The sequence below is a fragment of the Colobus angolensis genome, unplaced genomic scaffold (assembly GCF_000951035.1).
Source record: "Colobus angolensis palliatus isolate OR3802 unplaced genomic scaffold, Cang.pa_1.0 Scaffold109, whole genome shotgun sequence".
Taxonomy (NCBI): Eukaryota; Metazoa; Chordata; class Mammalia; order Primates; family Cercopithecidae; genus Colobus; species Colobus angolensis.
In genome coordinates this window covers 6,345,482-6,361,520 of record NW_012111919.1, presented here as the reverse complement: position 1 = coordinate 6,361,520, position 16,039 = coordinate 6,345,482, and the positions used below count along the sequence as shown (strand labels likewise).

General features: G+C 44.3%; 1 protein-coding gene across 1 annotated transcript in view; it reads right to left on the bottom strand.

Moving 5' to 3' along the window:
- Positions 1-408: 408 nt before the first annotated feature.
- The window catches only part of FAM228B (family with sequence similarity 228, member B), a 52,323-nt gene continuing 36,692 nt past the window's right edge, over positions 409-16,039 (bottom strand). The window contains 5 exon segments of the mRNA XM_011950867.1: positions 409-687; positions 2,302-2,358; positions 5,913-5,944; positions 5,946-6,060; positions 8,619-8,726. Coding sequence (XP_011806257.1) covers positions 651-687; positions 2,302-2,358; positions 5,913-5,944; positions 5,946-6,060; positions 8,619-8,726 — 349 coding nt within the window. The 3' untranslated portion in view covers positions 409-650.

The following is a 16,039-nucleotide window of genomic DNA, read 5'->3' as shown; positions in this document are numbered from 1 at the left end:
TCAAGCAATTCTCATGCCTCAGCCTCCCAGGTAGCTGGGATTACAGGTGTGTGCCATCACACCTGGCAAATTTTCATATTTTTAGTGGAGACAGGGTTTTGCCATGTTGGCCAGGTTGGTCTCGAACTCCTGACCTCAAGTCAGGTGTCTGGATGGAGGCCGAGGCGGGTGGATCACTTGAGCCCAGGAATTCAAGATCAGCCTGGGCAACATGCCTCAGCCTCCCCAAAGTGCTGGGATTATGGGTGTGAGTCACCTCACTTGGCCAACCCCAAATGAATTTTTAAATTTTCTAATGTTGAAAAAACCTCAGGAGGATATGTGGCTGTGGCTATGAAGGGTGCATGACCAAAGGGAGCATACCTTAATTTAGGAACAAACCAAATAAACAAAGATGGACACTTAGTAAGGGAGCTGTAATTATTTTTATTGGTTCATTCAGCAATATTTCTTAACTTCCGGGTAAAATACATGGTATTGCCATTTCTTAATTATCACAGACACTGAACTCAAAAATTAAAGGAAGTTTGTTGCAGATGCTTTTTTTAGAGACAGGACAATTCTTGAGTGCCTTCCTTGGCCTTCACCCTGATTCCTGCGAGCAGATGACTTCCTCTGAAGCAGCCTGATTTTGCGTATCCTTTCACCAATCAAAGATCAGAGTGCGTGCTCCTTGGTTGCTGAAACCTTTTGAAGGTGACAAAACGGAAGAGTTGAGTGTGGTATGGGGATGAAGGGCTTGCAAGAGCAGAGAGCATTCCCCAGCTAAGCTGGGCTGATCCCCCTGAAGCCTGTCCTGCCAGAGCCCAGTGACTCATCTCTCAGGCAGGGTCTCCACCTAGGCCTCCTGCCTCAGCCTTTCCTCACGCTGTCTGTAGTCAGAAGCACTGAGATTCAGGGATGTGGTCACATAGATGGGCAGATCACTCATGTGTGACGTGATTTGAGGGAACTCCAGTGGTCTCAGCTTTCAGATGTCAACATGTTTGGAGTACTAATTTCCACTTGGATTGTTGTGATTCAGAAAATACTAGGTTCCTTTCTTCCCTTTGCTCTTCAAACCTCTAAAAAATCTCTATTCTATGCCTATCAGCTGATGATCTCACTTCACTGAGAAAATGAGTAAATAGAAGGAAACAATACTCTTTTGCAAAATCCACTGAGCTAGTTTGAACTACGTCCATGTACTCGGCCCTCCCTCTTCATACAGTGGATAGAGTGTCCTGTCCACCTGAGTCCAGGGTGCCACCTCCTCACCTGTGGACGGACTCTGCCCTTCTATTCTGCCGCCTGTCTCTCCAGCATCATCAAATCTCCCTCTCTATGGGAGCATTCCCATCAGGAAACATACATGTTATCATATCAATATCGCTGATAAAAACATTCCCTTGCCTTACCTTCTCCAGCCACTTTATAACAAAACCCCACAAAAGCATTGCTTATTCTGTCTCCACATCCTCACCCCAATTCTCTCCTGAACCCACTCTTATCAGCTTTCATTTCAGCTGCTCCACTTAACCTCTCTGATGAAAATCAGCAGTTACGCCTATATCTCCCAGTCCTCATTTTACCTCCCTCTCAGCAGCATTGCCACGTGGCTGAGCGTGCCCTCTTTTCTGAAACTCTTTCTCTACTGGCCTCTGCAGCAGCACACACTTCTGCTTTGCTTCCTTTCATACCAGCCTCTCACCCCATGCATGTTCCTTCACCAGCTCTGCCTCCTTGCCCCAACCTCTAAATCTTGGCATTCCGCAGGACTAGCCCTTGGTCCTCTTCTCTTTGACACTCACCCCCAGGTGACTGCATGATTTCACGTAGCATCTATATGAGGATGACTCTCAAAAACCTATCTCCACCCCCAGTCTCCCCTGAACTCCAGACCTGTGCCTCCACCTGCCTACTGTATATCTCCTCTTGGGTGTAGGATGGGCATCTACAAAGATACTGAAATGGATCTCATTTTAGTCTCGGTATCTCTTTAGGTGATAGAGGCTATGTTCCTAAGTGAACAATGAAGTAGTGGCAGTTCCATCAGATACTTAGAGCCAGAGACAGTCCTAAGCAAACAGCTGGAAAAGAAATCCGGCAAGAAATTCCGAGCAATAGGAATTTTCTCTGAAGATTACTTGGAAGTGCCCCATGAGAAAAACCATAGCTTCAAACCCCTGCCAAGCCCAGAGAATGCCTTACACTGAAATAGATCGTCATAAAATTAATAGGTAAGAACTTTCCTGCCCACCCATTACAAGAAAGAGGGGTAAGGAATAGGAGAGTAAGAAGGGAAAGAGAGAAGACATCTACCTCCCTCTTCTTTCTTGTAGCTCCGGCTTCAGCAGCCCCAAATGCGGGGAGGGAGACCTTAAATGAAGATTGAAGCATTGGTCATTATGTTATACGAGACTGACCATGTTAGTTACTGAACAGACTGTCTTCATAACCAGAGGCTTTTTACTGTCTGAGAATGCCCAGGGCAGGGGAAGAACCAACCCCAACACAACAGGTTTAAATGGACAGTGAGGGGAAGAGTTCAGTTGCTCTAAAATCACACCCTACAAATCCTCCTTCGGTATTGTAATGATTGCAATGGAATCCGCCCCAAACACGATTATTCCTCACTTCTGTACTTCTCTCCCTGCAAACCTGCTTTCCCCCAGACCTTCCTAACGGGTCAGTGACTACGACGACAATCCACCCAGGCCCCTCTGCACTGGTTTCTCGCTTACACCCACTTCCACACCGACAAACAAGCTCTGCCAGCTCCTCTCCACCCACACTGGAGCCTGGAGTCCTCGCTCTCACGTGGCCTGGAACACTCACTGCCTGATGGCCCTGCCTCAGCTCCAGCAACCGCAGTTGTTTATGCAGCAGCCATGTTCTTCTTTGTACAATGCTGACTAGATATTATTTCCCCCCTACTCCAAACCTCCGCACAGCTTCCCCTCACGCTCTGAATTTTATTCTAACTCCCTGTCCCGGCCTGTAACCCCCACCTGCCTGGCTCCTGCCCCTGCTCCAGCCTCACCTCCCGCCCTCTCTCAGCACTCACTGTCTTCAGCCTCCCCACTTTTTCTTGCTGTTTCCTGAACACACCAGCGTCACTCCCATCTCAGGCTTTTGCCTGGGCCCATCCATCTGCGCAACACTCTTCCCCTAGATCTCTCCACGCCTCACTCCCTGGGTTCCTCAGGCTGCTGCACAAACGTCATCTCAGAGGAGAAGCCTCCTCAGACTTCTCCACCTAAAGCAGTCCTCTTCATTAATCCCCCACCCTCCCACCCCACCCCTCTACCTGCTTTGTTTTCCTTATTACTAACTCACATGATGTTATGTGTTTATTTGGTTGACTATTGTCTATTTCTCCACCAAAATGTAAGCTCCAGGAAATAGGAGCCGTCTCTGTTTTGTTTCCCACTGTGTCTCCAGCCCCTCAAACACTGCCTGGCTCAGAGTTAGCACTTGTTAAAATTTTGAGGAAGCAGGCCGGGCGCGGTGGCTCAAGCCTGTAATCCCAGCACTTTGGGAGGCCGAGACGGGCGGATCACGAGGTCAGGAGATCGAGACCATCCTGGCTAACACGGTGAAACCCCGTCTCTACTAAAAAAAATACAAAAAACTAGCCGGGCGACGTGGCGGACGCCTGTAGTCCCAGCTACTCGGGAGGCTGAGGCAGGAGAATGGCGTAAACCCGGGAGGCGGAGCTTGCAGTGAGCTGAGATCCGGCCACTGCACTCCAGCCTGGGCGGCAGAGCGAGACTCCGTCTCAAAAAAAAAAAAAAAAAAAAAAATTTTGAGGAAGCAAGCAAGCACATGGGAGGATACCAAAACATGGCAGTAAAAGGAGCTAAACACACAAAAGAAAAGGTTAGTAAATTTTCATGAATGAGTAAAAAAAGTAGCGCCCCTGTCCTTTAGGGATAGGAGTGGGGAAATGGAGAGACAGTCAGAAAGGAAGATGGCAAGATTGAAGGATACTCAGAAGACAGGCCATTCACGTGGGGAGGAAGGCCATGACCTCTCGAATACACTCCTAAGAAGCTGACTCTGGGCAGGAGAACTGGAGGGAGAAGCTCCACCTAGACCCAGAAATGGTAGGTTGGGCTAGCTCAGTCAAATGGCCACCAAGTTTAACTATCATTACCTTAGGATGAGAAATCTGTGCTCTGTAAACACTTATAAATAGATAGATAGATAGATATGTAAATATAGATATGTATATGTATATATATGTAAATATATATCTATATATCTATATCTATATAGATAGATAGATTTTTTTTTTTGAGATGGGAGTTTTGCTCGTGTTGCCTGAGCTAGAGTGCAATGGCATGATCTCAACTCACCGCAATCTCCACCTCCCGGGTTCAACCGATTCTCCTACCTCAGCCTCCTGAGTAGCTGGGATTACAGGCGCCCTCCACCACGCCTGGCTAACTTTGTATTTTTAGTAGAGACAGGGTTTCTTCATGTTGGTCAGGCTGGTCTCGAACTCCCAACCTCAGGTGATCCGCCCACCTCGGCCTCCCAAAGTGCTGGGATTGCAGGCGTGAGCCACTGCACATGGCCCAACACCTAGTATTTCTATAAACTTTACATTTTAAATGTTGGGGCTTTTTTCTTCATTTATTGCACATTCTGGGAGAGGAAGGAGTCATGAACCAGGGTATAAAATTGTGCTCTTCCATGGTCATTCACACAGAATCAAGAATCCAGGTTCTAAATGTCTTTAAGTTCAAAATCGAGATCAGGGTCAGAAGAGGTTGACAGCTGCTGCTGGGGCTGGGGGCTGCAGGGACAACGGCAGACAACAGGCATGGAGCTGACCGTGGAGGGCCCCCATCTGGGACCTGAAGATCCTTCTTGGAGATCACATAGGGGACTAATAGCAGAGCCTCAGAGCAAACGGGGGCTGGCACTAGGAGTTGGAGGGACGATCATATCTGCACAGAGGACCTGAAAAGGCATTGTCCTTTTATCTGTATCCCAGAATCCTGTGTAGGGCCTCTCTGTAAGGACAGGGCCAGGGTTGCTCCCTGGCCTTGAGTTGGCCTCATGAGGAGTCCAGTATGAGCCCTGCACGCTTGTCAGCTGGAGATACAGGCGCCAGCTCTTCTTTATGCCCCCCTGCTTGAGACACTAGGCAATTCCTCTCAATAATTCATGATTCTTCTTCTCAGCTCTTCAAATGCAAGAAATTCCCATTCTTTCAGGAAACTCTGGATCTTCTGGTTACTCCAGGTTTTAATTAACTGGTCTGGTTCCTCAGTTTCATTTTCCTCCTTTACTTCCAAGCATTTCTAGTAATTTCAGTCTGAAGTCTCACTTTCTCCCTTATTCATGAGTTTTCTCCTGGGATCCTTTTCACCAGTCACAGGGCCTACTCCAGGGTCCACAGAGAATAAGCCCTCGCTCGACCCTAATGCAATCCAGGAGTCACGAGGTGCCGAGTGAGAAAGCACGGGTGCTCCTCTCTGCTGCCGGCAATCTCTCAATATGGGGGCTTTCACTTCCCAAATTTTACTACTTTAATTTAGTATTAGTCCTTTTGAAAAGTTTCTACCTATCTTGACTGCCTTAAGAATAACAAAATGTGGGCCCTGGCTTGGCTATGCTAAGTGGTAGACGGTAGAGACAGGGTAGAGATGGCAGAACGAGAGAGGGGCTAGGGAAATCCTGGACAGCGTGGCCCACCCACTGGGAGCACCCTCATCGTGTGGCTCCACCAGGGAGCCAGGTGGCGCTCTCCATTCCCTCTGAATAAAGGACACCTGCCCCTCAGCTACTTCTAACCTATTCCCCACGGCCTCCTGTCTTCCTGGAAGCCTGCCATACAAAGAAGGTTCCCAGGTGCTCAGATTTTGGTATCAGCGGTTGCCGCCTTATGTATGATGAAATGGGACAGCCCCAGCTCTTACCCATTCTGGTCTTCCTCCCGTTCTGCCTCCTTCCTGGCTGAGGCTCAAGGAAGAAAAATACCCTTCAGAGGTGGCCTCTTTGGCACTTGGATTCTTTCCGTCTCGATAACACAGCGGTTCTCTTTCTAGAAAGGATGACCCTTTGTTTCTGCATGAAGGAACCAGAAAGGAAGGGATTCTCTTAACTCTCAACTCAACTGTAGCACTTAATATTTTTATTTAAATTTGAAGGTGATGAGTTCTATGTGAATGTATGTATTTTTGTGAAAATAAATGTATTTACATGTTTTTGGTGTGAAAATAAGTCCAAATAAATAGTATTGCCTTGCTCTAGTCACCGTTTCATCTGCAGTCTCTGTGCTGCTTCACCAGACAGCTTTGGGTCCTCTGGAGTGAAGGATCCCTCACAGAGCTGTCCAGTTTGCCCTCCCTGAGAAGGTCTAACTCTGCAAAGACAAATGTGCCTTCTCCACCCCTCCTGCCAAAATTGGGATGCTTCCCTTTTCATGGAAGAGAATCCAGTCTTCCTCCGCCTTCTAGAGTGAGCCTAGACTTAAGCCTCTAGTCTAAAATATAGGACCCCACTACTCCAGCAACACAATATCCTCCTTCACATGTGGGTCTCGCTCTGCTAGAAGATGTATTTGAGAACAAAATCTCTCCTTTTATATCATTTGTCAAAATTAAATGGAATTAAGATGCTGATTATCCTAAAATCTTACCCAACCAGGTCTATTTGAGACTCTGGCAATTAGGGATTGCAGAGGAACTTACTCCTTTGGACCCTAATATGCAAGAGTGATTCTCAATTCTATCTTTTCAATCAATCATTGTATCTTTTAAGGCCTTCAGCTACCAAGCAAATAGGGCTTAGTTTGGACACTTCCTTTTTCCCCTCAACTATGGCTCCTATTCAAAAGACAACCCAGCAAATGGTTACACCACACCTCAAGGACAGTAAGCCCATGTTGGCCAGTGCCCTCCCCAGCTGTCATCTGTTTCTACTTTACATCACTAAGGTCCCTGGGAGACAATCAGTCGTTCTCTCTGCTGGTCATACCAGCATCTCCAAAAGCCCTCCAGCTTCTGCCACACTGTATTTATTCAACAAATTCTGAGCCTGTTCAGGAAAAGAAACTACTGCAGCTTACTTCGGGCACTTTTTAGGAACAGAGAATTGTAAGCTCATCTCCTAGAAAGTCACATAAGCTCACTTTTCTTCCACCTTGCCAGGTTTTTTTTTTTTTATTATTGTTATCAACAATTTTAATAAGGTATAATTTATATGACATTAAATTCACCCATTTTAAGTGTACAAGTCAATGGTTTTTAGTATATTTACAGAGTTGTGCAACCACCACTACAATCTTATTTTAGAACATTTTCACCAACCCCAAGGCTCCATGCTTATTAACTCACTCTCCACTCCTATCCCCAGACCTAAGCAACTACTATCTGCCTTCTGTCTTTATAGATTTGCCTTTTCTGAACATTTTGTATTTAAAAACATACTATATGTAGCCTTTGGTTATTGGCTTCCTTCACTGAGTACAATGGTTTTGAAGTTTGTCTATGTTGCAGCATGTATCACCATTCCATTGTATGGATATACCACATCTTGTTTATCCATTCATCAGCTGATAGACATTTGGGTTGTTTCCACTTTTTTGGCTGTTGTGAATAATGCTGCTATGAACACCCACATCCTAGCCTCTATGTGGATATATGTTTTCATTACTCCTGAGTAGAAACCTAGGAGCGGAATTGCTGGTTCACATAATAATTTAATGTTTAACATCTTGAGAAACTGCCAAGCTGCCTTCCAAAGTTGCTGCACCATTTTACATTCCCTCCAGCAATATCTGAGGGACTGCATGACTTTTAACCAGATAGTTACAAGTTACGTAATTATGTAGAGAAATCTCTTAATTCTATAACTAGTTAGCTGAGATGATTCCTCACATTATATACATTGTATGTGATAGTATGTACCACTTCTCCGATTATAACATCTTTCACTCTGGGTAAGATATTGTAACAGCTACTACCCACCCAAACCAGTCCCAAACTCCACTTATACTACTCCAATTCCATTTTAAATCTCCTAACCTTGTAGCTTTAGTACAAGTTGTTAACAATTTTTTTCCATTTCTGTGTTTGTTATTTATGTATTAGCGACTTGTTTTTGTTGTTGTTGTTTGTTTTTTGTTTGTTTGTTTTTGAGACAGAGTCTTGCTCTGTCGCCCAAGCTGGAGTGCAGTGGCACAATCTTGGCTCACTGCAACTTCTGCCTCCCGGGTTCAAACAATTCTCCTGCCTCAGCCTCCCAAGTAGCTGGGATTATAGGTGCCCACCACCACGCCTGGCTAATTTTTGTATTTTTAGGAGAGACAGGGTTTCACCATGTTGGCCAGGCTGGTCTCAAACTCCTAACCTCAGGTGATCCACCCGCCTTGGCCTTCCAAATTGCTGGGATTACAGGCATGAGCCACCACACCCAGCCTACTTGTTCTTTAAGACCAGAAAAGCCTGGGAAGTGTTGCCACCTCACCAGACACAGTGGTGGGAGATGCCCAGTGTCCTCCCACAGTGGAGCCTGGTGTGTGCCTCAGCACTGTCTCAGCAACATGACAGGATGGCAGGGGATGACAGCACAGTCTAGCATCTTAGCAAAAGAAAAGCAACGCTATGGAAGAACAGACTTACTTGTAAATAACTGTTTTTTCTTCTTCCTGGGATTCCAAAAGATAAGGAGCTCTTGCCAAGGGTTTCGAATCAAAACTACAGTCGTTAAAATTCACTTTCACTTTTAACCTTTAACAAGATAACAAGTGTGAGAAGGTTTTTTCCTTCTTTTTCAATATTGTTTTTTGAGACACGGTAAAGCCTCAACCTCCTGGGCTCAAGGGATCCCTCCCACTTCAGCCACCCTCCAAAGTAGCTGGAACTACAGGCATGCACCACCATGTCAAGGGATTTTTTATTTTTTGTAGAGATGGGGTCTCAACATGTTGCCCAGGCTTGTCTCAAACTCCTGGCCTCACGTGATCCTCCTACCTCGGCCTCCCAAAGTGCTGAGATTATAGGCATGAGCCTCCACGCCTGGCGGTATAAGAATGTTTTGAAAACAATACTAGCTTACATTTATGTCGCAAGTATTATTATACACTGACTACTAAACATAGAGACAAAAACATCATTACTCCAAACTAGTATACATTCTTGGATGAAATTAGTTGTTTTAGAGTTTCTGAAACCATGATGGAGATTGATTTACTATTCACTGAGAACCAAGGATCAGTTAAGCAAAGTTTAAAGTACTCCCTATTCACTAAGAGTTTAAACTCTGTAGTAAAAATAAGCCACAGAGATTGTGTCATTTATAAGCATTATGTAAAATGTTTTTCCCTAGAGAGAATCCAAACATTCCACTTTCCAGTCCTTTGCCATGGGGTGGCAGACAGGTACCTTAGAGTCCTCCAATCTTGCACCCATGGAAGGGTTGATTAGAACGGTGATATTGGCCCTGAACAGAACACACATTTTGCTGGCACAGAGCAGACATAGAATGTAGTATAGCAATGTGTGAAATGCTTCAAGAAGAAAAGGAAGCAATCACCAAGATAAGAAAGCAATAAGAGGCCAAGCGCGGTGGCTCAAGCCTGTATCCCAACACTTTGGGAGGCCGAGACGGGCGGATCACGAGGTCAGGAGATCGAGACCATCTTGGCTAACACGGTGAAACCTCGTCTCTACTAAAAATACAAAAAATTAGCTGGGCGAGGTGGCGGGCGCCTCTAGTCCCAGCTACTCGGGAGGCTGAGGCAGGAGAATGGCGCGAACCCGGGAGGCGGAGCTTGCAGTGAGCTGAGATCTGGCCACTGCACTCCAGCCTGGGCGACAGAGCGAGACTCCGTCTCAGGAAAAAAAAAAAAAGAAAAGAAAACAATAAGAGCCTATCGGGAATGAACAAGCATATTGGGGGAAAAAAGGAAATTTAAGAAATTAAAATCTTAATATCCAACACAGTGAAGAAGCAAGCTGGAAAATATATACAAAGAAATTGCCTAGGAAAATGGAAAATATAAAGGACATATTAAAAGATATTAAGATAATAAAACGGCCTAATATATATCTAATCTAAGCCCAGAAGCAAAATGCAAAGAATTAAGTAAAAGCAATATTTAAAATAATTGCTGTATATTTTCCTGAACTGATGATAAACATGAATACAGAGATCCAGGAAGCACAACATATACCAGTAGGTTAAATAAAAAGAAATCCAGCTGGGTGCAGTGGCTCACGCTTGCAATCCCAGCACTTTGGGAGGCTGAGATGGATAAACCCCTTGAATCCAGGAGTTCGAGACCAGCCTGGTCAACATGGTGAAACCTCATCTCTACTAAAAACACAAAATTAGCCGGGTGTGGTGGTGCATACCTGTAGTCCCCTGGGGAGCTACAGGACGGGGGATCGCTTGAGCCCAGGAGGTCAAGGCTGCAGTGAGCCGAGATTGCACCCAAACTGCACTCCAGTCTGGGTGACAAAATGAGACCCTGTCTCAAAAAAGAAAAAAGAAAAGAAACTCATACCCAGACACCAGCAGTGAGAATGCAGGACACCTAAAGACAAAGAGAAGATCTTAACAGCAGCCACAGAAAAAGGACAAAAAAATCAGAACGACAGCAGACTTCTCAAAAACAATAGAAGCCAAAACACAACAGAACTATGTCTTTAAAACATTAAGCGAAATAAATGTCAACCTAGAATCGTGTGCTTGGCAAATTATCTTCAAAGGTAAACAAACATTGAATTGTAAAGTCCAAACTTCAGAACAAAGGAAAATGATCCCAGAAATTTGGTATAAAATGGAAAGAGGGGCTGAGCGCGGTGGCTCATGCCTGTAATCCCAGCACTTTGGGAGGCCGAGGCGGGTGGATCATGTGAGGTCAGGAGTTCAAGACCAGCCTGACCAACATGGAGAAACCCCATCTCTACTAAAAATACAAAATTAGCCAAGCATGGTGGTGCATGCCTGTAATCGCAGCTACTCGGGAGGCTGAGGCAGGAGAATCACTTGAACCCGGGAGGCGGAGGTTGCAGTGAGCCGAGATCGCACCATTGCACTCCAGCTTGGGCAAAAAGAGCGAAACTCTGTCTCAAAAAAAAAAGCCGAGATCGCATCATTGCACTCCAGCTTGGGCAAAAAGAGCGAAACTCTGTCTCAAAAAAAAAAGGAAAGAGGGACGGGATGCATATGGATTCCTTTCTCTTTGTAGCTGTCTCCCATACCTATATCCGCTACAGAACTGTACCGAACCCCTATTGTTAACTTCAGATGGGATGTTTCCTCATGGATGTACCCAAACTAGAGGTCATTTATTAAATTAATAAAATTATAAAACAAAGCATTGAGTGATTTAAATCCCAAGAAACTGTTGTTCCTCCTTTTCTATTTTTATCCAAGTTTCTACCTTTGTCTGCTTTCTATTAGGCCAGGTTAAATGACCCTTCTTTGTGTGTCCATAATAATATGTGCATATAACATTGTAATAGAATGATCTGCTTAAATATCTGTCTTCTCTATTAGATTGTGAATGCTTTAAAGGCAATTACAACTCAATACATGATTCTTTGATGGAATGAATTAATGTAATGTTATAGGATGAATTGCATGCACCCAAAAAAATATCTTCAAATCCTAATCCCTGGCATCTGTGAATTTGACCTTATTTGGAAATAGGGTCTTTGCAGATGTTATCAGGTTAAAATGAGGTAATACTGAATTAGGGTGGTGGACCCTAACCCACTGACAGGTGTCCTTATTGGAAGAGGGGAATTTGGACACAGACACAGAGAGAAGATCATGTGAAGATGGAGACAGCCACTGCAGGAATAAGGCTATAACTGAAGCGTTTCACTTCTGTTTCACTCCTCTTGCCACAATCATGACTGAGGCTCTTATTACCAAAAACATGGATTCTTATTTTTATAAACCGAGAAACACCAAGGATTGCTGCAACCATCAGTAGCTAGGAAAGAGATAAGGAGCCTTCAGAGAGAGTGACCCTGCCAGTACCTTGATGTTAGCCTTCCAGCCTCTAGGACTGTGGAGAATAGATTCCCGTCATTCTAAGCTGCTTAGTTTGCAGTGTTTTGTTACAGCAAGCCCAGGAAACTAATACATACGATAACAATTCTCAAAACTTCGAGCTCCTCTCTGACTCTTAGTTCTCCCTGGCCCTCCAAATGTAGTCACCAAAATCTAGAATTCCCTTGCGTCATCCTATCGATCCCTGTTTCACTCCTCTTGCCACAATTGTGACTGAGGCTCTTATTACCAAAAATGTGGATTCTTATTTTTTAAAAAACTCTTCAGTGATCTCCAACCTCCAGTCCTATCCTATATCCAAACTGTCACATACCTCACATGTCAGATTAAAGTTTCTAAAAGCACCATCTCCAGCATCTCACCCCCTCCTCAGCTATCCTCACTGACTCCCCATTCCCTACATAATAAACTCCCAACTCTTTAGCTAGTATTGAAGGTTCTTTGCAAAATGGCTACAACCTAGATTCACAGACTTAATCAGTGACTGGTCATCCATTCATTCATTACACAGACAAGTAAACAGGTGCAAACTGTGTGATCGATGAAAAAGTACATGGTGGGACAAAAGAGAGACTAATCTGTACAGCCTAGTGTAAGGAGGTGGTTTGGAAAAACTTCAGAGAGGAAGTTTTAAAATGGCATTTTAACAGAGTTTTGGAAACAATGTTTTCAAAAAAAAGAAAAAAAAAAAGACGGTTCAGAGAGAAAGCCCAGCATGTGTGAAGAATAGCATTTATTCAGGTACTTGTGGAACACCTGGTATTGTTGGAGTACAGAGTAGAAGGGAGGGAAAAATCAGCCCAGTCTTGTATGTCATACCAAAGAGATCACATTTTAACTGAGGGACGCAGAAATCACTAAAGAGATTAAGTCAGGCAGTAACACGACATGCCACATTTCACCCTGGTAGCACCATGCAACATAAGGGAAAGCATGGCACTGTGTTTTAGAATGTAGACTGTGGAGTCAGAGACCTTAGTTCAGTTTCTGAATCTACTGCTTTATGGCTATAAATAAGTGATTTTCAATCTGGTATGTGTTGGAATCATCTGAAGATCTTGAAAAAAGACTGATGTCTAGGTCCCACCCTCAGAGATTCTGACTTCATTTGTCTAGGGCATGGCTTGGATATTGAAATTTTTTTTTGTTTTTTTTGAGACAGAGTCTCACTCTGTTGCCCATGCTAGAGTGCAGTGGTGTGATCTCGGCTCATCGCAACTTCCGCCTCCCAGGTTCAAGCAATTCTCCTGCCCCAGACACCTGAGTAGCTGGGATTACAGGCATGCACCACCACGCCCTGCTATTTTTTGTATTTTTAGTAGAGACCAGGTATTCACCATGTTTGCCAGGCTGGTCTCGAACTCCTGACCTCAGGTGACCCACCTGCCTCCGCCTCCCAGAGTGCTGGGATTACAGACGTGAGCCACCATGCCCGGCCGGAATTTTTTTTTTTTATTTTCCATGATATTCTGATATAAAGCCAAAGCTGAAAAATCCTGCTATAAAATTGACAAGGTCCTTAAGTCATCTGTGTAATAATACCTACCAAATAAAATTTCTATGAAGATGAAACAAAATTAGCATGTTAAGAAGTGTACAACTCATTCTATTCATCAGCACTTTAAAATGTTCTCCAAGATAGACCATATAACAGGCCACAAAACAAGTGTCAGAAAATTTAAGAAAATCAAAATTATATCAAGTACTCTCTCTGACCACAGTGGAATAAAATTGGAAATCAACTCCAAAAGGAACCCTCAAAACCATGCAAATACATGGAAATTAAATAACCTGATCCTGAGCAATCATTGGGTCAACAATGAAATCAAGATGGAAATTTAAAAAGTCTTTGAGCTGAAGGATGATAGTGACACAACCTATCATAACCTTTGGGGTACAGCAAAAGTCGTGCTAAAAGGAAAGCCTACGTCACAAAGTCTGAAAGAGCACAGACAGACAATCTAAGGCCACACCTTACAGAACCTGAGAAACAAGAATCATCCAAACCCAAACCCAGCAGAAGAGAAATAACGAGATCAGAGCAGAACTAAATGAAATTGAAACAAACAAACAAACAAAAAAACACAAAAGATAAATGAAACAAAAAGCTGGGGGAAACAAAAGGAATGTGTAACAGCGTCTGGTACATAGGAGCTCAGTAAATAATAAATGTTATAGATTGGATATGATAATGGGAATTTGGTTTACGGGAATGTTTAGGAAGGGGCAAATTATTATTATTATTTTTTGTTGTTTTTTGAGGCGGAGTCTCGCTCTGTTGCCCAGGCTGGAGTGCAGTGGCGTGATCTCTGCTCACTGCAAGCTCCGACTCCCGTGTTCACGCTATTCTTCTGCCTCAGCCTCCCGAGTAGCTGGGACTACAGGTGCCCACCCCCACATCCAGCTAATTTTTTGTATTTTTAGTAGAGACGGGGTTTCACTGTGTTAGCCAGGATGGTCTCGATCTCCTGACCTCGTGATCTACCCACCTCGGCCTCCCAAAGTGCTGGGATTACAGGCGTGAGCCACCGCGCCCGGCCATTATTATTATTATTATTTTTGTTTTTGTTGTTGTTATTAATGAGATGGAATTTTGCTCTTGTTGCCCAGGCTGGAGTGCAATGGCACGATCTTGGCTCACTGCAACCTCTGCCTCCAGGGTTCAAGCGATTCTCCTGCCTCAGCCTCCCAAGTAGCTGGGATTACAGGTGCCCACCACCATGCTCGGCTAATTTTTATATTTTTAGGAGAGACGGGGTATCACCATGTTGGCCAGGTAGGTCTCGAACTCCTGACCTCAGGTGATCCACCTGCTTCAGCCTCTCAAAGTGCTGGGATTACAGGTGTGAGCCACCACGCCTGGCCAGGAAGGGCAAATTACAAGGAGATTTAGGAATGGATATGACAGAGCCCAGTGCTGGATTAAGTAAAGGGATAATGAGCGATAAAGAAGAACCTTGATATTTCCTGTAACCAGGAACACAAAAAAAAGCAAGTTAGATGCATAAGATGACAAGCACTTTTGGATAGGTCGAATTTGACTTATGTGTGGAAAACAGACAATTGAATATTTGTGACTGGAACACAGAAGGCACACTCATCTTGCTACAGTCTTCTCTGTCACATGAAGACATTCCAGAACTGTCTTAGTGGTTAAGCACTTGAGCTTCTTCCCACTCTCAGACTCCTGGCCCCATCAGCACCTTCTGCATAACAGTATGGGATGTGGACCCCAAGTGTTCAGGCTAGAGACAGAAAAGCGGCATCACAATTATCTTCAAAATTTGAAAAATATATTGGAGAGAAGCTGTTCCTCCATAGGAAATACAGGAAATTCCTCTATAAGAAATAAAAATATGAGCATGGTGGCCAGGTGCAGTGGCTCACGCCTGTAATCCCAGCACTTTGGGAGGCCAAGGCGGGCAGATCACCTGAGGTCAGGAGTTCGAGACTAGTCTGGCCAACATGGTGAAACCCTGTCTCTACTAAAAATACAAAAAATTAGCCGGGCGTGGTGGCAGATGCCTGTAATCCCAGCTCCTCAGGAGGCTGAGGCAGAAGAATTGCTTGAACCCGGGAGGCGGAGGTTGCAGTGAGCCAAAATCAGGCCACTGCAATCCAACTTGAACAACAAAAGCGAAAACCCATCTCAAACAAACAAACAATCAAACAAACAAACAAACAAAATATATATATATATGAGCATGGTCTTCAATGACTTCTGGCACACACTTGCTTAGTGTGTAAAGACTAAGATTCAGTAAAAGGGCTCATATAAGAAGCCAGTCACCCCCAAACACGCCAGCGCCCATAAGGCTAGAGAAGTTATGAGGTCACAGAAGATAATGTGACAATCATCTAAAAAGGACATTTTCTTTACCACATTAGTCACCACCAGCACCTTAGTAAGGGTGAAAACAGTGTGACTGGAACTCACTGTATGCCCATTAATTGCTCACTATAAAATCAGTATTCTAAATATCATCTTAATACATGATCAGAGTTAAACCTATTA